Source organism: Balaenoptera physalus (assembly GCF_965194825.1).
Source record: "Balaenoptera physalus genome assembly, chromosome: 18".
Lineage (NCBI taxonomy): Eukaryota > Metazoa > Chordata > Mammalia > Artiodactyla > Balaenopteridae > Balaenoptera > Balaenoptera physalus.
This window is the reverse complement of record NC_138899.1, coordinates 683,311-707,097: the sequence shown is the minus strand read 5'-3', so window position 1 is coordinate 707,097 and position 23,787 is coordinate 683,311. Positions and strand designations below refer to the sequence as shown.

General features: G+C 49.9%; 1 protein-coding gene across 2 annotated transcripts in view; it reads left to right on the top strand.

Moving 5' to 3' along the window:
- Window positions 1-116: 116 nt before the first annotated feature.
- Window positions 117-23,787, top strand: part of CUL4A (cullin 4A) — a gene marked incomplete at its 5' end in the record, with an annotated part of 44,887 nt that continues 21,216 nt past the window's right edge. Inside the window, 10 exons of one of the 2 annotated variants that reach the window (XM_082435234.1) lie at window positions 117-270; window positions 943-1,058; window positions 10,202-10,306; window positions 12,194-12,262; window positions 13,424-13,497; window positions 15,655-15,817; window positions 16,205-16,294; window positions 17,262-17,344; window positions 19,328-19,395; window positions 21,594-21,712. In XM_082435234.1, coding sequence (XP_082291360.1) covers window positions 117-270; window positions 943-1,058; window positions 10,202-10,306; window positions 12,194-12,262; window positions 13,424-13,497; window positions 15,655-15,817; window positions 16,205-16,294; window positions 17,262-17,344; window positions 19,328-19,395; window positions 21,594-21,712 — 1,041 coding nt within the window. The other variant, XM_082435235.1, reaches the window with a different exon arrangement.

Sequence of the window (23,787 nt, the reverse complement as noted above, 5' to 3'; positions counted from 1 at the left end):
GCCGGGCGGGGCTGAGGGAGCGCAGCGGAGGGAGGGCGAGGCCGGGCGGCGGAGACCGAGGCCGAGGCCGAGGCGGAGGCCGGGCGGGCGGCGGGCGGGGCGCTGCGGCCGCGGCCATGGCCGACGAGACCCCTCGGAAGGGCAGCTTCTCGGCGCTTGTCGGACACACCAACGGCCTCACCAAGCCCGCGTCCCTCGCCGCGGCCGCCGTCACCTCCAAGCCCGGGGCCGCCGGCGGCTCCAAGAAGCTTGTGATCAAGAATTTCCGAGGTGGGTGCGGGGCGGGCGGGCGGGGCTGGGGTCCCTCCCCTCGGCCGCTCGGGCTGCGACGTCGGCGGGGCGGCGCGGGCCGGCGGCGGCTTCCCCTTGGTCTGTGCAGTTGGTCCAATGGCATTGAGTGACGCCAGGTAACTCAGGTGTCCCGGTTCGCACGGCCGAGCCGGACCGAGTAGCAGGACTGAAGCTCTTCGTGATGTAATTTAATTACTTGCTCCACTTCTCACCAGCTCTGTCGCTGTCACTGTCTCAGAGCAGGCGTCTTCGATGCAGACACACCAGTTACAAGCTTATTCTTCACCTTCCTCCCAGCTTGGAGTAGTTTCAGTCGACTTTAAATGTTGTAGAGAGCTTAACTATTCCACGTTTATACGTTTGTGAAACCCACTTGTTACGTAAAGGAATACTGTAAGATTTGTAGGATTCCTACGTGTGCTTATCCTAAGTATCAGTACTAGACGTATTTGTTTAGCCAATCGAGGATGGGATGGTTGTATAGTCTGTAACTCAAGAAATTTATAAATATGGTACTTGCATTGGGAAAACCTAATTTTTGCGTTCCTCACCTATGTGTATTTTAAGTACTTTTTTTGTGGAATAGTTTTTTAAAGATGTGTGATTCTTAGCATGGATGCCATTACCCACTGACTCCATCTGCATTTACAGACAGACCTAAATTGCCTGATAACTACACTCAGGACACCTGGCAGAAACTTCACGAAGCAGTGAAAGCCATACAAAGTAGTACCTCCATCAGATATAACCTGGAAGAGCTCTACCAGGTAAGGCTCCACATGTGCAAAAAGCAGAGCTTGTTAGAATTCTCACTGAGATGTAAACGCGCAGTTTTCTTAGGGAGAACTTTAAGACCTGAGGGGGCCAGGGTCCGGTTTTTCACTTACCTGATTGTTTCTTATAGTGTCTAAATAGCACAATTATCCAACTCCAGTGAAATGTGACCCAGACGTGGATTTTGTGCTTCTCGGTGTTGTTTCAGAGTCAGTAATGAAGGGGATAATAGAAATCGACTCTGCCTGCAACAAGAACAGTAGGAGTTCTGTGGCAGCGTGTTCCAAGTCGAGGAGGGTTTTCCATTTTTGGTGGTTGTGGGATTTTTATTTCATTTTCAGGCCTCAGCTGTCTAGAAGGGTATTTAAAGTTAACCCATTACAGGAGAGAAATGCGTTTCTAAGAGTCACATGACTTTTAATATTTTCCAAATATGCAGCAAACTATTATTATAATTCCATTATGTTATATATGAAAATCTTATTACAGTTTGACTTGTTAATGTGGATTTTCCCCTTTTCATTGTGTTTTGTGATTAATTGTTGCAGTTAAAATGTGCAGACTGGTTTTGTTACATTTAATTTGAGATAACGATGTTCCTTTTCTAACACCAGAAGAAGTGATCAAAAGTACGTTTCACTGTTGGGATATTTCAGTTACACACAGACTGGTTTTCCTGATATCTTGTTTTTAAAGAATGACATTCGCTAACTAGTCTAATATTATCTACATTTTAGGTAATTTGATAGCACAATTTCTACTAAGAGACTTAAGTTAAAAAATTTTTTTCTGTTTACATAAGTGATTACATTATAAAAATTATGCAAACTACAAAAAGTACAAAGAAGAAAATAAAAATCGCCTGTATTCCTACCACCCAAAGAAGACTACCATTGACAGTCGATGGACACCTGTCCCTTCTTCGTCTTAAGTTTGTGTGAGGTTACTGTATTGTTTAATCGACTTAATTACAGTGAAAAATATGTACTTCAACAAGTTTTAACAAATGTATCCAATTGTATAACCACCACACAAGATACAGACTGTTTCTGTCACCCCGAAAAGTTCCCTGAGGCCCCTTTGCAGTGGGTCCTGTCCTGTGCCCTAACCCCCAGTCCTTGGCAGTCACTGATGTGCCTTGTGTCGGTATGTTTTGCCATCTCTAGAATCTCATGTCAGTGGAACCGTGCAATTGTGCCTAGCTCCTTTTGCTTAGGGTAGGGCTTGTGAGTTAGGCGCGTGCATGCGTCCTGACAGTAATTTGTTTCTTTGTCGCTGAGTACTCTGGGACCACCAATTAGTTATCCTGAGGTAATGGACGTCTGGGTGTCTAGTTTTGGGTTGTTATGAATAAAGCTGCTGCAGACATTCATGGGTAAGTCTTCGTGTGGACAAAAATTCTCATTTCTCTCGTGTGAACATCTAGAAGTAGGTTCTCAGAGTAAAATGGAAAGTGAATTTAACTTTACAAGACATTTCCTAACTTTTGTGGACAAAAATTCTCATTTCTCTCGGATAAACATCTAGAAGTAGGTTCTCAGAGTAAAATGGAAAGTGTGTATTTAACTTTACAAGACATTTCCTAACTTTTTCAAAATGGCTTCACCATTTTGCCTCTGCCAGTGGTGTGTGAGCGTTCCAGCGGCTCCGTGTCCTTGCTGACATTGGGTATCGCCAGTCTTTTTAATTTTTGCTATTCTAGTAGGTGAGTAGTGGAATTTCACTACGGTTTTAATTTGCATTTCCCTAACGATATTAAGTATCTTCTCTTGTGCCCGTTGCCATTCCATACACCTTCTTGAATGAAGCGTGTGTTCAAATCTTCTGCTCATTTTTTATGGTGGTGTTTATTTCCTTATTATCAAGTGTTTGAGTTTATTATGTGTTCTGAGCGTGCATCCTGTACCAGGTATTTGCCCTGCAGATATGTTCTCCCAGTTTGCAGCTTCTCTTCTGGTTCTCTTAACTATGGCTTTCAGAGAGCAGACGTTTTAAATTTTGATGAAGTCTTTGTATCAGTTTGGTCTTTCACGGATTGTGCTTTTAGTGTCTCTCTGAGAAGTCTTTGCCTGATCTAAGGTGGTAAAGATCTTCCCTTGTATTTCCTTCTTTTAGCGTTTTAGGTTTTACATTTAGGTCTGTTATCTGTTTTGAGGTGAATTTCTGTATTTGCTGTGAGGTATAAATCCAAGTTCACTGTCTTCCCTGTGGAGGTCCAGTTGGTCCAATGCCGTGTGTTGAGGTGTCTGTCTTCCCCAGCAAACTGCCTTCGCTCCTTTGTCAGATGTCCTTGCCCCTGTGAGTGTGGGTGTCCTAAGTCTCCAAGTCTGGAGCGCTGGCCCTGCAGCTTTATCCTTTTTTGGGTAAACTTGTTTTGGGTGTTCTAGGTCCATTATATTTCCATAAGAATTTTAGAATCTGTTTGCCAATTTCTGCAAAAAAGCCTCCTAGGATTTTGGTTTGGATTATGTGTAATTGTAGGTGAGCGTGGGGAGAGCTGCTATCTTGACAACACTGAACCCCCCAGTTGACCACAGGGGACAGCTCTCGCTTAGTTAGGTCTCAGCAATGTTTTCTAGTTCTGCTGTGCGGGTCTTGTACATCTTTTGTGAAATTTATCCCTAAAGCATTTCATATTTTTATGGTATTGTAAAAGGTAGTATAAATTTTAATTTCTGGTTGTTGATAGTACATAAAAATACAACTCATGTTTATATATTGATCTTGTATATTGCTGTCTTGCTAACCGCTCTTATCTCTAGTAGCTTTTTTGTAGATCCCATTGGATTTTCTGTGTAGACAATCATGACGCCTATACACAGAGATAACTTTACTTCTCCCTTTCTAATCTGCATGCCTTTTATTTCCTTTCTTGCCTCATTGCACTGTATAGAACCTCTGGTGATTAGTACGATGGTTAATAGAAACGGAAAAAGCAGACATCCTTGTTTTGTTCCTGGTCTTAGGGGAGAAAGCTTTCAGCCTTTCATCATTGAACACCATACGATGCTAGCTGTGGGTTTTTCAAAAATACCCATTATCAGGTTGAGGAAGTTCCTTTCTGTTCCTAGGTTGTTGAGAGTTTTTATCAGAAATACATGTTGGATTTTGACAAATTCTTCTGTGACTGTTGAGATGGTCATGTGATTTTTGTTTTTTAGTTCATTAATTACATGGATTGATTTTTCAAATGTTAAACCAGTCTTTCATTCTGGTATAAATCCTACTTGGTCATGATGTATTATCTTTTTTATGTACTGTTGGACTCAGTTTGCTGACATTTTGTTAATTTTTGCATCTGTGATCACAAAGGATATTGTATTATTCTTGTGTAACGTCTGTGTCTAGTTTTAGTATCAGAGTAATGCTTGCCTCATAAAGTGAGTTGGAAATGTTCTCTTCTTTTCATTGTCTAGAAGACTTTATATGGAATTGGTATTATTTCTTTTTTGGTTTTTTTTAAATAAATGTATTTATCTATTTTTGGCTGTGTTGGGTCTTCGTTGCGGTGTGTGGGCTTCTCATTGTGATGGCTTCTCTTGTTGTGGAGCACAGGCTGTAGGCACATGGGCTTCAGTAGTTGTGACACTTGGGCTCAGTAGTTGTGGCTTGCAGGCTCTAGAGCACAGGCTCAGTACTTGTGGCACGCGGGCGTGGCTCATGGGCTCCAGAGCGCAGGCTCAGTAGTTGTGGTGCACGGGCTTAGTTGCTGTGTGGCATGTGGGATCTTCCCGGACCAGGGCTCGAACCCGTGTTCCCTGCATTGGCAGGTGGATTCTTAACCACTGCACCACCAGGGAAGTCCAGAATTGGTATTATTTTTTTCTTAAATGTTTGAGAGAATTCCCCGGTGAAGCCATCTTGGCTTTCTTTGTGGAAAGATTTTCAACTACAAATGTCATTAGTAGATATAGAACTATTCAGTTTATCCATTTCTTTAAGTTCACTCATCTTCTGCAATGTCTAATCCGCCACTAATACCATCTGGTATAATTTTCACCTCTGCATTGTTTTCCTCTCTAGGTGTTCAATTTAAATCTTTTTTTGTATCTTCTCTTTGCTTAACTTTCTCTAACGTGTGGAACACAGTTATAGCTCTTTTATGTCCTTGTCTGCTGATTCTGTCAATTCCAGGTTGCTTTGACTGACTGATTTTTCTCCCCAGTAAAGGTTGTTTTCCTACTTCTTTGCATGTTTGATAGCTTTGATTGGATGCCAGACATTGTGAATTTTGACTTGTGTGGTAGATGCTTTTGTGTTTCTCTGAATATTCTTGAGCTTTGTTCCAGACTTGGTTAAATTATTTAGCATCAGTTTGACCTTTCAGACTGTTGCCTTTCAGCGTTGCTAGGCAGGACTAGAGCAGTGTTTCGTCCAGGGCTAATTGCCCTGCTGCTGAGACAAACCTTCCTGAATCCTCTGCCCGGCGTCCTGCTGTGTTCCCGCCTGGCTGGTGGGAAGTGTGTGAGCACCAGAGCCCAAGGTCTCTAAACTCTCGGGGGTTCTTCCCCTCACCTCGGCGGTCTCCTCCCACATACGTGCTGGACAGCCCTCTGCTGAGCACTGGAATTGGACCTGAGGTCACCTCCCCTCGGGGCCTTCGCCCTGCAGACTCAGGCCTCGGCCCGGGGCGACTGCTCTGTGGCCCAGACGCTGGATGCCAGAGGCCAGAGTGGTTGGCGCTTGTCTCTCTCCTGTCTGCCAAGGCCACGGCCTCTCAGAGCCCAACGTGCAGCGCTTCGGAAACTGCTGCTTCGTGTATTATTTCAGCGAAGGCTGAGTCGGCTTCCTTTACTTCGTCTGGACCAGGAGCAAGAGTCCCACCGAGTGCCCAGACTCAGAGGCTTTTGATTTAATGAAATATTATGTCTTCCAGCTAGGGTTCATTATTGCTCTTTCCCTGGAGATTTGACTGTCTGGTATCAATTGCCCATCAGTTTTCTTAGTAGAATGACTTTGCTGGACCTTTTACCCAGGATGTGTTTCATAATAGTCACCATAGATATTATTGTAAACAGTGTTTCCAGATGCCCTGGGTATCGTGGGTGTCCGTGTGGGTGTATGTGAGACCCTGAGGGCTAGGGCTGCTTACCCCCAAAGTGGCACTCATTCCAGGGGACGTCTCAGGAGGGCCCGTGTGGGGGGCAGTGGATGGGCTTTTGGACACAGGTGGCGCGGGCGGGCGCCTGGTCACTCAGAAGTTCTAGCAAGTCTAAGTACATCTCTGCAGAGTGAGCCGCTCACATCTTGTAGAGCGAATTGGGTGGAGATAGTAAGTGATGTCACGGTGAGACTATCCTGGTCTCCAGTAGAGTGGACAGTGCACTGGACCTGGTGTTTCAGAATAAAGCCTGAGTTTCTGCTGAGGTGGTGTGGTATATAATTTGCCAAAGAATCTTATGTGCAAGGAACAGTTCTCACCAAAGCTGGAAAGGTTTTTTGTTTGTTTGTTTTTGAGGAGGTTTTCAGGATTATTTGAGGGAGAACTTCTTGTTTTGATGTTGATCAGTTTCCCAAAAGTGGGGTCTGGCATCTCCCCGTGCCAGGTCTGAGGAGGCCGCGGTGGAGGGAAAGGTCAACTCCAGCCTGTCTGCACAGCCTACCTGCAGTTTCTTAGTTACTTTGTTTTTGTTAGCTAGAAAGGGATATTCAGATTACATGAAAAAGTCTTAGTAGATACACATCCAGCTGAGAGTCATTCTCTTATTGTAACGCGAGGAGGAGGAGATTTTGAGTGCATAGATCTTTTCTGAATTTAGATCTGAAATCTCAGCTTGCTGAAGAAAGTATATCTTGTGTGTCTTAGGTCTATATGTTTTAGTCCTACTTGTCATCTCAATGAGGCAACAGAAGACAGAAGACTACATTTTCAAGAATGGTTTCGGGGAAGGCTATGTTGTTGACTTCAGACTAGTTTTTTGTTTGTTTTGTTTTTGGCTTTTTTTAATTATTGAAGAACAGTTGATTTACAATGTTGTGGCAATCTCTGCTGTACAGCAGTGACTCAATTATACACATAGAGATATTCTTTTTTAAATACGCTTTTCCATTACCATTTGTCCCAAGAGATGGGATATAGTTCCCTGTGTTATACAGTAGGACCTTGTTGTTTATCCATTGTAAATGTGGTAGTTTGCATCTACCAACCCCAAACTCCCAGTGCATCCCTCTCCCTCCCCCCTCCCCCTCGGCAACCACAAGTCTGATTTCTATGGATTTCAGACTAGTTTTGATGCACAGAATCAAACCTGTCACAGAGAACTTGCGCTTGAGAAAAGCTGTGCTGCTGACCTTGAGTCACGGGGTAAATGTCTCCAGGAAACCCTGTGCCTGGTGAGAGCTCAGTGAAGGAGAATGGAGTGGAGTCAGGTCCTGACGGATTAATAGGGTGGGTGAAAGTGATGCAAGCGGGTGAGGAAGCCCAGAAAATGGGAAACAAGTAGACACTTTATTTGATGGACCAATTTGAGAATGTGAATTAATCAAGAGTGAATTCAATGCATAAGTTATTCAAAAACAGAGAATATTCAGGTTCAAATATCTTAGGCCTAATAGGAAGGATTTTGTTAATTCAGCGGCTTTGGTCACTCAGCGAAATCAGTCATTTGTACGAGGGCATCACGTCCGGCATTCGCAACGGGGCCGGGAGGGTGGACATCTTCCTGGGACACCGCCCCCCCTCATTCTTCGTCCCACGCTCAGGCCCAAGTCCTTGTCTCCTTTTTACGTTGCCCTTTGCTCGTTTCTTGTGGGTGGGAACCGCAGTCCTGGTGGCGGCTTCTCCTGTGTGGTGTGCTTGTCGCGTTTAGACGGGCCTGCTACCGAGTAGGGTAACCCAACCCGGGGCCGGCTGCTGCAGGAAGCCCACGGGGGCGTGGTTTCCCCGGGCGTGGGGGCGGGGCTTTGTTTTTCCTTTTTCCCCTTCATTTACCTAAGTAACTCAGAGTACTTGCCTGCTCTTTCCCTTACGGTTTCTCACTCTGAAACGTCCCGCTCCGCCCTGATGGCAGCTGTCGCCGTAGCTACTGGCGCCCGAAGCGTGTCGTTGCCGGTGCCGCGTGGCTGTTTTGCTCCCTCAAGGCCCTGGCGGGGATCCCCACGGAGGGGCGCGCCCTCGCAGGCATGGGTGTTTCGCTGGGACACTGGTCTGTCCTGAGACAGATAAGCGTGTGCAGAGCGGGCGTGGTGGCAGGGCTGGGAGGCTGGGGCGAGCAGGTGTTTCCACTCGGCTGCGCTGGTGTGAGGAAAACCTCTGTGTCCCAGTGCTCGGAGGGCCCAGGTCCTGCCGCTCCCCTCCAATGCCTGGATCCAGAGGTGTGCTCGGTGCCAGTACCGGTTCCGGTCACGTGAGGTGCTTCGTACACCACGAGGAGGCATTTCTAAGCGTCCAAGTGTGACTGAATCTCCTGAACGTGTTCTGGGGAGGGCCTCCTGTGTTGGGCCGCTCCTGCAGCCCCAAAGAGCCTGCGGCGTCCCTGGCCCCCCCCCCCCCCGCGGGGAGCGAGCCGGTGACAAGGTGCCTGTAACATGAAGATGCCAGCAGTGACTCAGCAAAGACCCGAGAGGTGACGGCGCCCCCAGCACGCCTGGGTGCCCCAGGGCTTGGCTGGTGGTTTTAAGAGGCCTCCAGATTCTCAAAAAAGAAATCTCAGTGGGCTTCACGTAAATAGTAAGCATGTGCTCAACAGGACATATATATACGAGGGAGAGTTGGCTCTAGCATTCAACCAAAAAAGTCACAACTGGGAAAAGATTGTTTTGAGGACATTGACACCTGGTTCAGGAATCGGAGCATTCAGAAAATGGTTCTAAGATGTCCTTTTATGAAGGACACGTACCACTAAGCTTATCTTGATTTTTACCAAAGAAAAATGTTTTCTTCATATATTATATTAAAAATTTACTTGGTAATAATTGTTTGTAATGATTAACTACTGCTGCAAAGGCCTTTGTTAGGAGGTTATCTTGGTTTTTTTTTAAGAAAGAGACAGTGGATGTTGGACTGAATTATAAAAACATGAAGCTTTTGGGAAAGGGATTGAAGGGTGTAAAAGCAAAATGTGGGTGGGGGTCCCTTGTTCTAAGGAAGGCAGAAGGTAGGGGAAGGGTATTTTTAGTCTCTTAATTATTGCTATTAGTCCATGTTCTCTTTGACCTCTTATAAATATGCATGTGTTTTATGTATTATATATTTCTTTACATAATTATTTTCTTAATATCTACAAAAATTTAAGTTGCCCTTTTTTCCCCTCAGGAATATAGTATTTGAGTTAAGATTCCGAAGTGTCTCCATTCTGTATATCCCCCATATATTTTAAAATAGTTCAAAAATAGGCAGTAGAAAAACTACATTTCTGTTTACAATATTTCGTATTTGGATTGAATCAGATGCTGATTTTGTACATGAGATTTGAAAGAAAATTTTATTGGAACTGGTAAGAACATGCAAACATTATTCCTTTGATGTGGATCAAAACAGCTAATGAAAAATATTTCTGCCTCAAAACCTTGTTTCTTCATTAATTTGAGGCAGACTTGGCCCGTGTTCCTTCAGCTTATTTGGGACAGAATCATCAAACTCATGAGCGTGAAAAGAACTGGAATTCGTGTCGTTCTCCCCCCACTGGAGGGTGGTCACCAGGGTCTGGAGCAGGGATTTCCGGCTCTGGTTTCACATTGGCGATCGTCAGGGTCAACTCACACACCTTCCTGTGGCTCCACCTCAGACCAAGGAGTCATCCAGACACAGGCCGGGGGGGGCTCAAGCTGCTTTTGAGTCCTCGGGGGACGGTGTGCAGCCAGCTTGAGAGGCTGTTGAAGAGGGAAGCTTCCGAGTATCATGAGAAGCCCAGACTGGGGCGGGCCCACCTGGGGCCTGGGTGTCCTGGGGCTGTCAGCGCGGCGCCGTCCCATCTGCACTCCATGTTCACTGTTGTTACGGACCATTTTTGCCAAACTGTTACTGGATTCTGGCGTTCCAGCGATAATTGCCCTTGACCATGATAACTTATTTGTGGATTACGTAAGTGGTGGGCGTGGCTTTGTTACGATTAGAGCTGTTTGTACAGATGGGTTGCTTTTAAAGAACAAATTTGTCGTTCACAGTGAATAACTCATTTATCTCTTTTGTTTTCAGGCTGTTGAAAATCTTTGTTCTCACAAAGTTTCCCCAGTGCTCTACCAGCAGCTGCGCCAGGTCTGTGAAGGCCACGTCCAAGCACAAATCCTTCAGTTTAGAGAATATCCTTTTTTTGGCTTGTGAAGTTCCTATTTATTACCTAAGTATTTTGAAACTGAACGTTAATAGGATAAAGAACTAATGAGTATCCTTAATATTAAAGCAAAAGCTTTTAAAATTCTCTTTTATTTATAGAAACAAAACCTTACATTTGTATCATACAACCCAACGTAACAGATTTTTTTAGGTGGAGTTTTTACTGTTTAAATTACTTGGCTGATCTGATTAAAGTCAGAGTGTCCATTTATCTAGTCTGTTTTGGAGTATTTAGGAAGAGTTCTGAAAAACATCTTAAGGTTTGAGTGCTGCTATTCTTTATTCTTGTTTTTTAAAAGTCTGTGTTAGTTTTCTGTGATTATAACCAATTCCCACAAAGTTGGCCGTGTGAACCAACCGCGGCCCGTTGGCTCACGCTCTGCAGGTCGGCTCGCGGTGGGCTCGGTGGCTCTCGGCTCCGGGCCTCGCCGGCCCAGATCACGCCGGATATTTGGTCCCGACGAAGCCTTGCCCCGGGTGGGGCCCCACCTGGCCGCAGCCCCCGGGCCTCCCAGCACCTCAGGTTGGCTGGCGTGGGCTTGACCCTGTGCAGCCTTGCCTTCGGGCCCCCGCTGGCCACGGAGACTGGTCAGGGTGCCGCCACGTGGTGAGCGCCTCGGCTCGGCACTGGGCACCGGAGCTGCCGGGCCGCTGCCGAGGTGGCACCTGCCTACGTGTGCTTACGACGCAGGCCTTTTCAGACTGTTCGTGGAAGGTCTGATATTGTGAGCCATTATAATTGTGAGCAGTTGTAATAGTTCTTCCAGAATTACTTGTTAACCGTTCAGCTATTCGGTCTGTGCTGTGACTCGCTCTGTTTTTAAGTTAGGAGCGGACCCTCGAGAAAATGAGTGAGGCGCTTGGCTGGGACCCCTGTGGCTGTGGTCAGTGCGCCCCCAGCCCCTGCCCCTCCCAGCGGCCCCCACCCCCGCCGGGCCTCCTGCCACTGAGGACCCCAGCGCCTTCCGATTTCACACGCCAGATACGGGCTGCTCTGTGTTGCCTCCTCTCTCCGTGCTCAGAATGTCGCACGTCACCTCGCAGCCGCGCCGAGCCCTGTGCCTGCTGCACCTCGGCCGAGGGGTGGCGCTGAGGGGTGCGCCTGTGTCCGGTGCCGCGTCCGGTGCCGCGGAGCTGAGACAGGCTGGAGCAGGGCTGAGGCCCGGGAGGCCGGGTCCTTGCCTCCGCCAGCTGCCTGCGCACCCGTGCAAAGGGTGTGACGGTGTGCCGTGTGGCTGGGTGTGAGGGTGCTGTGTGGGCCGTAGGCGGTGTAGACGTCGTGACTGTGGGGCTTCGATGAACCCGTGCACGCAGTGCCCGGGTGCTTGGCAAGGTTTGCCCTGGCAGCCCGCACCGGGTGTCTTTTGCTGTAAACAGCGTCCTGAGAGTCAGGTCGTGCACGTGGTACACGGATGAGGCGTGACGTCCGTCTCTGTGAGACCGGAAGTGACAGTTTACGCTCAGCCCTTGTCCTCCGTCTGCCCGTCCCCCGGTGCTGTTCACAGTGACTGGCTTCCTCGCCTCGGGGACAGCATCTCCAGAGCTGCCCTCTGGGCGGGGCCTTTGGTCCACCCCCCAGCCCACGAAGCCGCAACGGGCAGTGGGGTGAAAGGGAAACGGGGAGGGGCAGGAAGAGATGGAGGACGGTGAGTGCAGGCAGGTTCATCACAGGTAGGCAGGGAGACACGGAGGCTGGAAACCACGTGTGTGGTTTCTGAGCTTCTGCCCTTTCAATATTCTGATTACTAAATAACATGTACTATTTGGAGGCGAAGAGAGCAGAAAGTAAGGGGTTAAAATTGCAATAAGTAAATTGGCCGGTGTTTCTGAAGTTTTCCTTAGCAGGTCTGCACAGACTCACTAGATAGTGTTTTGTTTTTAAAGAAGATTAACACATGCTGGCAGGATCACTGCAGACAAATGGTAAGCCTGCTGACACGTTCCCTGAGGGGGTCTCAGTGCACACGCCCTCGTGGGGCTTTTCCTCCAGCCTCTGGCTCAGCTGGGCGGAAGGCAGATCTGAGTAGCTGGGAGTATGTGCCCCCTTTGCATCCAGCTGTGTTGTTTGTTTTTCTTTTTTAACAAAAGCGTGGCTCCATCCATCTTCCCTCAACCCCCAAGGAAGGCGGGGCCCGGTTGGGAGCTGGGATGGGGAGTTCTGTTCAGGTCAGATGCTGCCATCCAGCTCCAACAGAGCTGGACAGTGGATGGAGAAGAGTGGGGACGGTCTGCTCTTCTGGGGTGGGGCTGGCTGCGAGCTTGGCCTTCAGGCCGACCGCACAGGTAACTCATGGTGCCTGTGATTCCCCGTGGGTCTCTGAAGTTTTCCTTGATCTCAGTTTATGCCTGAGAATCAAGCCTGTATTCCATGAGTTTACTGTAACTAGACGACCAGGCTTAGACTTGGTAGATCTATTGATTCTAATTTGATTTTATGTATATGAGTTTTCAGGGTGACCTGACTGAAAATTATGTAAGTGAGAGAAAAGATAGTATCAATAGCTTTCCTAACTAGGTTGAATTCTTTTGTTTCCTGACTGAGGTGAGTAGGCGACAACGAATGAGTCTCTCTTGGGCCAGGCACCGGGGGAAGGTAGAAACAGGTGAATGTGCCGGGAAGGTTCTCTCTAGGTGTGTAAGCAAACCTCCACGACACAGTCTGGGGCGCTCGCTGAGAGAGAGCCCTGGGGCCACCGCCCACCACGTGAGCCTGCAAAGTAAAGTCGAGTACACACACGTGGCTGAGAGCCTCATGCTGAAGTGATGAGCCGGAATGCTGGAAAAATTCAGCTTAGAGCATCTCCCAGCCTAAGGAGATGCCCCACGTCAGTCAGGAAGTGACTGAATTTCAAAGGCATCTTCGAGGCGAAGTGCTGTACAGTCCCTACAGTCAGATTTTCTGGATAAAAGAGATGAAAAGCAAACACCAAGGGGAACGTGTAAATTCAGGGGAAAATCAATCATGAGGGTCTTGAAGATAAAAACATCTTTTCATTGAGAATCATGTTAGATGTGAGACAGCTAGGGTTGAATGTTCTGTTGGTAAGGTACGTAAATAAGTCAAGTCCTCCTCTTGCCCTCCAGATCATGATCAGAAGTATCTTCCTGTTTCTGGATCGTACTTACGTGCTTCAGAATTCCATGCTTCCTTCTATCTGGTGAGTGTCCCCCGGTCCTGGGCTGTGGTGGAGGCTGCGGCTGACCTGTGTCTCCGATGGTTGACTTGATGACACGTGCCAGGGTCGCTGGCACACAGGCCTGCCCCTCGGTGGCTCTTGGCCCAGAAGCGTCTGTCACCGTGAGGGGCAGCCGCCAGTCCAGCACGTTCTCCTGCGGGCCTGGAAGTGCCTTGTGAAGCCCGTTTCTGTCACCTCTTCCACCTCTGCTCTGGGAAAGGCTGGGGAGCCGGTCACCCTCTGATGGCGCCTCCCAGTTCTCTGCTGACCGGCGGGCACAGGGCGTTGGCGTCCATCTGCTCGGGGCAGTGTTGAGTCGGGAACCCCATGCCCACGTTGCCCTGGGTCCCTGGTCCCCGACTTCCAGCGTCGTCCCGAGCAGCTCAGCCTTGGTGACGGGGCCTGTCTGTGATCTCGCCCTCGGTCCTCCTGGTTTGTGCCCACATGGACGTTCCCTCCCGATTCAGCATGTTGTGCCCTCTCGCCACCTGTAAGTGCCGTTCTGTAAAGTCGCTTCCTTTTCTAGCTTCCTGGCCGTCCATTCACTCTGACCCAAGGCAGTGCGATTTCTCCTTCTACCACCGGGAAACCGCTTGTCTTTGTTTCCTGTAACCCACGCATGGGGCGGCTGGGGCCCTCTCTCCTCTCCGGAATTCCACGTCCCCTCTGCTCCTCTCTCCTCTCAGCCCCGACTCCTGCACGTCTCCTACTAGACACCCACGAACGTCTGCAGGACAGATCTTCGTTACTCAGAGAAGCAATCAGTTTGGAAAAGCTGCTGACGACAGGAAGTCACAGAGCTCCTCCTCTGTGCGGGGCTCTGTCCTAAGGGCTTCACCACCTCCTGATGGACTTCATCCTTAGCGCGGCTCCGTGAGGGATGACCGTCCTCCAGATGGAGAAACTGAGGCAGCGCGGCTGCCGCCGCAGGACCTTCTTCTGAAGCCACACTCTCAGCTCAGGCTCCAGCAAAGCCGCCAGGATGTGCCCGCGGCTTCCTCCTCCCTCGGCGCGCCTGGGCGCAGCAGGCTTCCCTCCCCACCTCCTCCCGTCTCAGCTAGTGGGCCGCTCCCACGGACTCTGCAAAGCTCAGGCCGGGGCTCCACTGCACACCCAAGTTTCTCACGCAGCCTCACAGCGATCCCTGCTGTCCTGCACGAGCACACTTGCTTCCCTGCCTGCTGCAGTGGACGGGGGCTGGTCGGGTTCACGCTCTGGGCAGTGCCTCCAGGTTAGACAGCAGGGTTATGTTATAAACTACGTTTAGACTATGGAGCCTGGCGAGCGGGGCACAGCAAGCTCCTTGTAATCTCTCTGCCTCAGTTTCTCCATCTGGAGGACGGTCATCCCTCACGGAGCTGCGCTAAGGATGAAGTCCATCAGGAGGTGGTGAAGCCCTTAGGACAGAGCCCCGCACAGAGGAGGAGCTCTGTGACTTCCTGTCGTCAGCAGCTTTTCCAAACTGGTTGCTTCTCTGAGTAACGAAGATCTGTCCTGCAGACGTTCGTGGGTGTCTAGTAGGAGACGTGCAGGAGTCGGGGCTGAGAGGAGAGAGGAGCAGAGGGGACGTGGAATTCCGGAGAGGAGAGAGGGCCCCAGCCGCCCCATGCGTGGGTTACAGGAAACAAAGACAAGCGGTTTCCCGGTGGTAGAAGGAGAAATCGCACTGCCTCGGGTCAGAGTGAACGGACGGCCAGGAAGCTAGGAAAGGAAGCGACTTTACAGAACAGGGCTTAGAGGTGGCGAGAGGGCACAGCACGCTGAATCGGGAGGGAGCGGGCTGAGGGAGTGCGATGGACTGTGGTTTGCACCCTCAGTTCTGCCGTCCTGTGGCCAGGGCCACACAGGAGGAGCCGCTGGAGGGTGGCGGCAGGGCAGGCGGAGGGTCCCAGGGCTCCCGGGCAGGAGGGCGGGAACCCGCTGACCCGTGCAGGAGAGAGGCAGCATTGACAGGAAAGAAGTACGAGGCACGCCGGACTGTCAGGAATGAACATTTTTCCAAAAAAGGGGTTCTTGACATCTGGACCAGAGAGTTAGCAAGTCAGTAGCTTGGGGGTGATATTCGTAGTGTAGCTGGAGCTTCACCCAGAACTTCTAAGAAGTGAAACTGAAACAGTCTTGTCTTCTCTGTTTGTACAGGGATATGGGATTAGAACTATTCAGAAACCATATTGTTAGTGATAAAATGGTTCAGACGAAAACCATCGATGGCATCCTGCTGCTGATCACGCGGGAGCGCAGCGGGGAGGCCGTGGACCGGAGCCTGCTGCGGAGCCTGCTGGGCATGCTGTCCGACCTCCAGGTGGGCACCGCGCGCCCTCACAGCTCACGGGGGAAGCGCTGGGCCCCGCCAACTGCTTGCACGCAGGTGACGCGGTGTCAAGGATGTCGGTGTCGGAACTGACGCCGTTAGAGTATTGGTAGGAAGTATGGGAAGGGAATGGCTCGGCTGGCACTCACCCGGAGCCGGGGAAGGGGCAGCTTTTGCCGCACAGACGCAGTGCCCTGGGAGGCGGTTGGGGCCTGGGAGCACCGTGGGCAGAGCAGGGGGGCTGGGCGGGCCCGGGCAGCTTGTCGCGGGCACAGGTCACGGCAGCCGTGCGCACTCGACGTGGGGCTGCACCAGCACTTCAAGCTGAGAGCTAGGTTTCTTCGCTGTAATTGGTCGTTAACCCTGCTCATTTTTTAGGTGTATAAAGATTCATTTGAACTGAAATTTTTGGAAGAAACTAATTGTTTATATGCTGCAGAAGGCCAAAGGTTAATGCAAGAAAGAGAGGTGAGACAACGAAATGTTTCTGAATTGCCTTATTTCATCTTCATAGATGTGCATCTAAGTGTGATTTCTAAATGTTTGTCTCTTCATGCTGGCAAACATCTCACTGAAAATCTTCCGAAAGCTACAATCTAGTTTAAATTCCTAGTGATGAGCTTCTTTGTGACTTTATTAAGGGCTTAATTTTTTTCTCCTAATTTAGAAACCCTTCTATTGCCCCCCGCCCCCAATAAAAAAGCTAGTGAAACAGCTTCTAAAATACATAAAGGAACTCAAGCTGAAACAAGAGTTTAAAAGATAATTCTTAAATATGAAAGAGAAACCTGACGTGTTAAAAATTTTCATCTCTGTGAGGCATTGAAAAGATTACCCAAAAAGCCACGGGAAAAAAACGTGTTTAGTAGTAATAAGAACCCAAAAACTTGATAGCCGGTTTCTCGGGTATCAGAGCCCAGCCCAGCAGGAAGCCCCTCGGGACCGTCACAGGATGGGGGGTCAGAGCCTCAGCGACCCCTGTCATGGGGCCTTTGCTGTGCAGGCAGGTGACCCTTCACCCCTGGAAACTCAGAGTGTGTTTTGAGATCTCCTGCAGCCACTCTCTTTGGGGCCTCAGAGGAACAGTCTGTTGATTGGCGTTTGCCAACCCCGCCAAGCGTGGGTCGGGGGGTGCCGTGACCTGTCCCCGGGCCTCAGTGACGGGAGGACCCTCCCCGGGAGCAGGGCGGGACCGTGCTGTGCTGCCTGCCCCCATTCCAGACGTTACCTTCAGTCTCCAGGATTGGGTTGAAGGAAACCTCCCGCCATGTATCCCCCTCCCCCTCCTCACCACGCCCACTCCTGGTAGTCTGTTAACATTTTGGCCTGAATGTACATTTTGCTTTTTTTTCTTAAATAAGGAAAACAGTATTTCAGCTTCTTGGGTAACAAGAAGGTTTTTGTTGCTGATGTGTTTAAATGTTGTGTTTGGAAGGTTCCAGAGTACCTGAACCATGTGAGTAAGCGCCTGGGGGAGGAGGGTGACCGCGTGATCACGTATCTAGACCACAGCACACAGTGAGTACCACTCCCGCACTCAGCTCCGTGACCCGCAGCCTCTCGTAGCCTCACTCGCTGCTCTCTGACCCCGAACGTGTTCTGCTCCAGGGACAGTTTGCTTGTTGTCTGTGATCACTCAGCACTTGTAAGTCACGCTGACTCGTGGCCTGTGGTGAGTCATGATTCAGGCTGAGATACTGGGTATTCTATAGACAATTTATAATTTATGTTGTAAACGTATAATAAATTTATAGAAGTTTATGTTAACGAGGTATCGTTGAATATAGGCAATTTCGGTTGTAAAGTTTTGTTGGACATGTGATATAGCTGTAATTTTTCCTTATAGTACTCAGTCACATTTTTTCTTTTAATATTTACTTATTATATTTGTTTTTGGTTGCGTCGGGTCTTAGTTGTGGTATGCGGGATCTTTTGTCGCAGCGTGCGGGCTTCTCTCTAGTTGTGGTGCGCGGGCTCCAGAGCGCGTGGGCTCTGTAGTTGCGGTGCACGGCCTCAGTAGTTGCAGCCCATGGGCTTAGTTGCCCTGCGGCACGTGGGATCTTAGTTCCCCGACCAGGGATCGAACCCGCGTCCCCTGCGTTGGAAGGCGGATTCTTAACCACTGGACCGCCAGGGAAGTAAGTCCCTTCTCTTTTCATCCAAATTTTTTTTTTCTCTGAACCTGAGGTCAGTGAGTAGCTAGGGAAAAGTACAAGGCCAGGTTTTGTGAATGTCTGCGTCAGGCACATGATATTTGTTCAAGTGAGGAAGATTAGAGCAGAAACCTGAGAGACATAAAAGAGAGATGTTTTTAAGAGGGAAAGTGCTACAATGTGCAGAACGTGGTGACTCGCGGGGGTGGGGGGAGGGGCCAGGCAGGATGAAAGAAAGGGACAGGATGTGACAGCTTGAGAACATGGAAAATAGAGGGTCGTGAGGCAGAGGTGAGGCTGCTCTCAGACACCTGGAGCTGGAGATGCCGTGTGGACCTCAGGTGCAGGGCGGTGCCGTCGGGCCGAAGCGGGGTCCACGGGGGTGGGAGGGTGCGGGGAGGTGGAGGAGACTGTGTCCAGCGCCTGGTGGCGCTGGGCCCCTCGGCCCCTCCTCCCCCCTCCGGCGTGTAGGTGCTGTGTTATAACTGCTCCCTCCCCAGTCTCGCTTAGGAGTGTCTGAGAGTTAAGCAGAGCAGAGGGTGGTCCCCCTCTGGGTTAGGGTTTCGAGGAGCGCTGCCCGAGGTGGCTCCTGTGGTGTCGGGCGGTTCAGAGGTCACCGAGTGAGAAACGGTTTTCAGAGAAACAGGAGGGAGATGGCAGATAAGGGCGCCGCGGCAGCCTAAGGGCTGCGCTCCGGGTGCCCCTCCCCGCCTCGCCCGTGCGCACCACCACCTTCGGGACGGGCACCGTGGGCATCGGTGCAGGCCACACCTCTGGGCCCCCCGTGCCTGGAGCCCGAGCGCCTGCCGCACCTCTCTCGGCGTCGCCCTGAGGCTCACCTGCAATGGTGCGGTGGAAAGTTCCTCAAAATGAAGGCCAAGGTCAATACGCCTGGGAGTGAAGCGGGGCTCTGATCTCCTAAAAGAAGAACTGAGCGAGCAGGGGGTGATGAATCAGGAGTAGCAGCTGTGTGTCCTGCGTGACATTCCCGCGGCCTCTCTGAGAAGTCAGATTTTGAAGAGTGATCCTGGGGGAAAGCGGGCAGGAAGAAGTGAGGGCAGAGGGGCAGCTGTGGGTACAGGAGGCCGTCTGTGGGACCCGGGCGGGGCAGGGTCGCGGGCAGCCCGCCCGGGTCAGCCTTCGTCCCCAGGTGCGGTGGGCGAGGGCGCCTCCCGTTCGGTGCTGTCCCCCTCTCCCGGGGCCCCGGTGACCTGAGTCTGTGTCAGCGTCGGCGATGGCTGGGCGTGTGCTGACTGGGGCTCATCTGCGTGGATGGGGTCCCCGTCCGCCACAGCCGACAGGCTCTGCCCTGCACTTCCTTCCTGACACGCCTCTGTTTACTTCCCAGGAAGCCACTGATTGCCTGTGTGGAGAAGCAGCTGTTAGGAGAACATTTAACAGCGATTCTGCAGAAAGGTAGGTTTTCCCAGCTCTGTGTCTCTGCGCTGATCGCTCGTCCCTGATTTGGTAAGAGGGTTAGCGGAGCATTGCAAGCACGCGAGGACCCTTGTTGCAAGGAGACGGACACTAAGATCATCGGAAGAACGATGGACACTAGCCCCGAGGGGAAGATTGATCACACACAGTGGTGAAGGGCGCGCGCAAGAACCACGGTTTAAGCTAAAACCGCGTGAAATCCTCTCCGGGCCGAGAGGTTGGTTGCGAGAGGCCCTCTGGCCGGCAGACGGCCTGGGCTGTGCTCACAGGCCCCATCCTGTACGGTGACGTCCCTCCTGGGCACTGACCCGCAGGTGTGGACACGTGCGGTCCGACAGGCTGGGGGCGCCCGCGGGCTGCATCCCTGCCCTGCGTGCGGCTCCACGGCAGACGAGCTGCTGGAGCCGTGGTCCCAGGACAGAGGCGGACCAGGCCAGCGCGGCATACGGCCAACGGTGCGGTTTTAGCGCCGTGCTGTTAGAGGTGATGTGACGTTTTCACTCCCACCCTCACTGTAATGAGCACAGTCTAACCTTCTTGCACACTTCAGTGCTTAGTGTTGCTTTTTATATCATTTACTGTTACGTTTGAAAGTCATTTTGGAGCCACGGGATCTGTTTCAAGCTATTGGAAACCTTAAAGTCTAATTTTGGGAAGGCCCAATAACTCCCAAATGCGTCTGGTTGGGGTCTGCTTTGCCGGATGGTAATATTATCTCTAATGAGACACTAAACGTGGGGCTTCCAAGTGAAACCAGAATGAAGCCGAAAGGAGAGAATTAGTGTTCGTGAGCATCTGCTGTACTTCATGTAATGCCTTTGGGTCCTAGAACAGCCCCAGTTTACAGGAAAACCAAGCGAGACACTAGTGCCTCAGATCATGGCCCGAAAGCCAAGGGCCAGGGTGCGAATCTGATGTCTCCTGCTCACATCACACTGGAGCCCACACACTGGCTACGTTTCCACGTGGATGGGGCCTCGATTTACTGTCCACCTGAAACAAGTGTCCTCCGATTTCATACTAGGTGTTTATTAATAAAAAGGAGTCACTTTTTTGGGGGGGCGGGGGCCACGCCGTACAACATGAGGGATCTTAGTTCCCTGACCAGGGATCGAACCCTCACCCCCTGCAGTGGAAGCACAGAGTCTTAACCACTGGACCACCAGGGAGGTCCAAAAAGGAGTCACTTTTAGAAGAAAAGGGAACTTCAAGTAGACAGTAGAAATTTGGATGAATCATTTCAGTGTGTATTTTGATAAGCAAAATTGTTTCAAGAAAATGGTAAATTATATATATGTAAGAGCATAGTCTAAATTTTATTAAAGGCATTTGAAAAATTAAAAGCTATAATATCTGAATTTTTAAGTCATCGTTCAACGTTTCAGTAGATCAGTTGTAGAATAAGTTATCTGCATCAGTAGATCAAATCATAATTGAGAGAAATACAGACATTTGGAGCCTTGCTCAGGGTCCGTCAGCACAGCCGACGCGTTTGTGTGTCTTTGATGTGTGGACAGTGTGCCTGATTTACAGCAGAAGCTGAGGCTGCAGTCACGTGACTGGCTCACAGCTTCTCCGCTCTAACCTCACTGCCTCCCCACAGTTACCAGAAAGCAGGTGGTTAGAAAATCCTTCATGAAGCTCTTCTGATTGTGGTGGTTTTAGAAAATCTTTGTAAAATGTTAAAACCTGAAATAGTAAAGACCTAAGAAAATGCTGTTAGGCACCTCCCAAGTATCTGATAAACAATACATGTTTTCCTTCCACAATTTATTATACAGGTGAATAAAATAAATCAACTAAAATATTAGATTTGATAGCTTATCTTAGGCACATATACTTTCTGGCTGATGGACTAAATCAGAAGTGACTTGGGGTCGTAAAGCTCCCAGGTCAGAGAGTTGGTGTGAGCGTTCTTCGGACCTTTGCTGCATTAGCCAAATAAGGGGCCTCCGAGCGGGGAAGGGGTAGGAACTACACCTCCCAGCGTGGTGCTCAGGGAACAAGACTCACCTGGTGGGCTGCGTCACGGGGCCTTGCCCGCGTAGGAACCAGCCGACCCCTGGGTTTCCACGTCCGCAGGGGCCCTGTGTGCCGCGAGCCCCGGCCCAGCCTAGCTTTTGCTAGTGCCACCTTCCCACCCGCCCTGCCGAACTAACATTGCTGTGTGATCTCAGGGCTGGACCACCTGTTGGATGAGAACAGAGTGCCCGACCTCACTCAGATGTACCAGCTGTTCAGCCGTGTGCGGGGCGGCCAGCAGGCGCTGCTGCAGCACTGGAGCGAGTACATCAAGGTGCGTGGCCGTCGGTTGGGCTCTGCGAGGGACACGCGTGGGCCGCCGTCACCCACCTTCCCCCAGGTCACTGGTGCTCAGGATTTTCAGGGATGAATACCGTCCGGGTGTAAACACACGTTTGAAAAGCTGCCATTTGGCCGTTTGTTGTCAGCGTAAGTATTGGGCTGGCTAAAAAGTTCCTTCGGTGTCCAAGTAGAAATAAAAGACCCATTTTTCACTTTCACCAAGAACTGTATTGAACAGCTTATTCACTGTTTTGTTCCACTACCTTCTGCCATTTTTCAAGCAACTTCATAATTCCGTCGTCCCAAAACTTTTTACCTTTTTGAGCAAAGAACTGTTCAGGTGCCTTTCACTGTCTTCCAGGGAACTGCATTTTTTTTCATTAAGAGAATTTTGTAAAGACAAATAAATGGAAATCTGAAGGTGCAATGTCTGGTGATACGGTGGATGAATCAGAACTTCCCAGCCAAGCTGTAACAGGTTTTGCCTGGTCATCATAGAAACATACGGTCTTGCGTCATCCTGATGGAAGATTACGTGCTTTCTGTTGAGTAATTCCACACGCTTTTCATCGAGTGTTGCTTTCAGTTGGTCTCATTGGGAGCAGTACTTGTTGGAATTAATCGTTTGGTTTTCTGGAAGGAGCTCATAATAGAGGACTCCCTCCCAATCCCACCATATATACAACATCACCTTTTTTGGATGAAGACTGGCCTTTGGTGTGGTTGGTGGTGGTTCATTTCACTTGCCCCACCATCTCTTTACTGTACAGTATCCACTTTTCATCGCCCGTCACAATTTGTTTTAAAAACGGAACGTTTAAGTAGAGAATTACATGCGGAAATACCGTCAAGTAGGTTTTTTTCACTTAACTCACGTGGAACCCGAACACCAAAGCGATTCACATCACCGAGCTGGTGCAGATGATGTTCAGCGCTGGATTTGGATACTTTGAGTATGTTGGCTGTCTACCCCGTGGTGTAACGTTGACTGTTCTCAGTTCATGTCTCGACTGGGTCGCTCTCAACTTGAACTGGTCTGCTCGAGCGTGGGGCGTCGTCCGGCGAGAAAGCTCCAGCACAGAACTTTGCAAACCACTTTCGACAGGTTCGATCAGTCACAGCACCTTCTCCATATACTGCACAAATCTTTTTTTGTGCTTCAGTTGCGTTTTTACCTTTCTTGAAATAATAAAGCATAATATGCCGAGAATGTTGTTTTTTCTTCCATCTTCAGTATTAAAATGGCTACACAGAGATTCACCAATTTTGATAAGTCTTTTTTTAAATGCACGCTGATATGACAGCTGTCACAATACAATCTGACAAAATTGTTTTGAATGAAGTTAAAGACAACTAAGCGCTACTAGAGCCATCTTGCAGAAAAAACTGAACGAACCTTTTGGCCAACCCAATGATAGCTGAGTTCTACAATCAAGATTTTCAAAAGTTGTTTTTGTGAATCTACTGTATAAACGTGATCTCATGCCTTTGCTCAGTGGGAACTCTCACACGTTGTAGTATGTCAGGTGGGTGTGTATGCTACTTTGTTTCCTAGAAATCCAGGACTTATTACGTAAGCATGTACTTGCGGGTTTCTGCGTGTGTATGCATGCATGTGCACGCATGTATGGTTATCAAAAGGCAACAGGAGAGATCCTTGTGGTGCTGGCTGCTTGGCCTCTTGGCCGTGGGCGTAGATGACACACACAGGTGATGCCTGCCCAGGTGACGCACACACAGGGAGCTGCAGGCGAACACGGCGACCCGTCGGGGTGGGCCGGGCGGGCTGTGTCACGGCCAGTGTCCTGGCAGGGGCGCTGCTCAGTAGCTTCCCCCAGGGCACCGTCGGGGAGACGAGGCTTAGTGTGCGAGGACGTCGTCGCTGTTTGTGCCGCACGCGAATCTGTGACTGTCACGGGGAAACTTCAGCTGAGGAAAAAGATAAAGGAAATAATCAGGCCTGAAGTTGCATGTTGGTTTGCGTGTGGCCAGCTTGGACACACGCACACGCGCATGCACGCACACGTGCCCCCAGGCTTTTGTGCGGTTGCATTGAGCTGAAAGGCA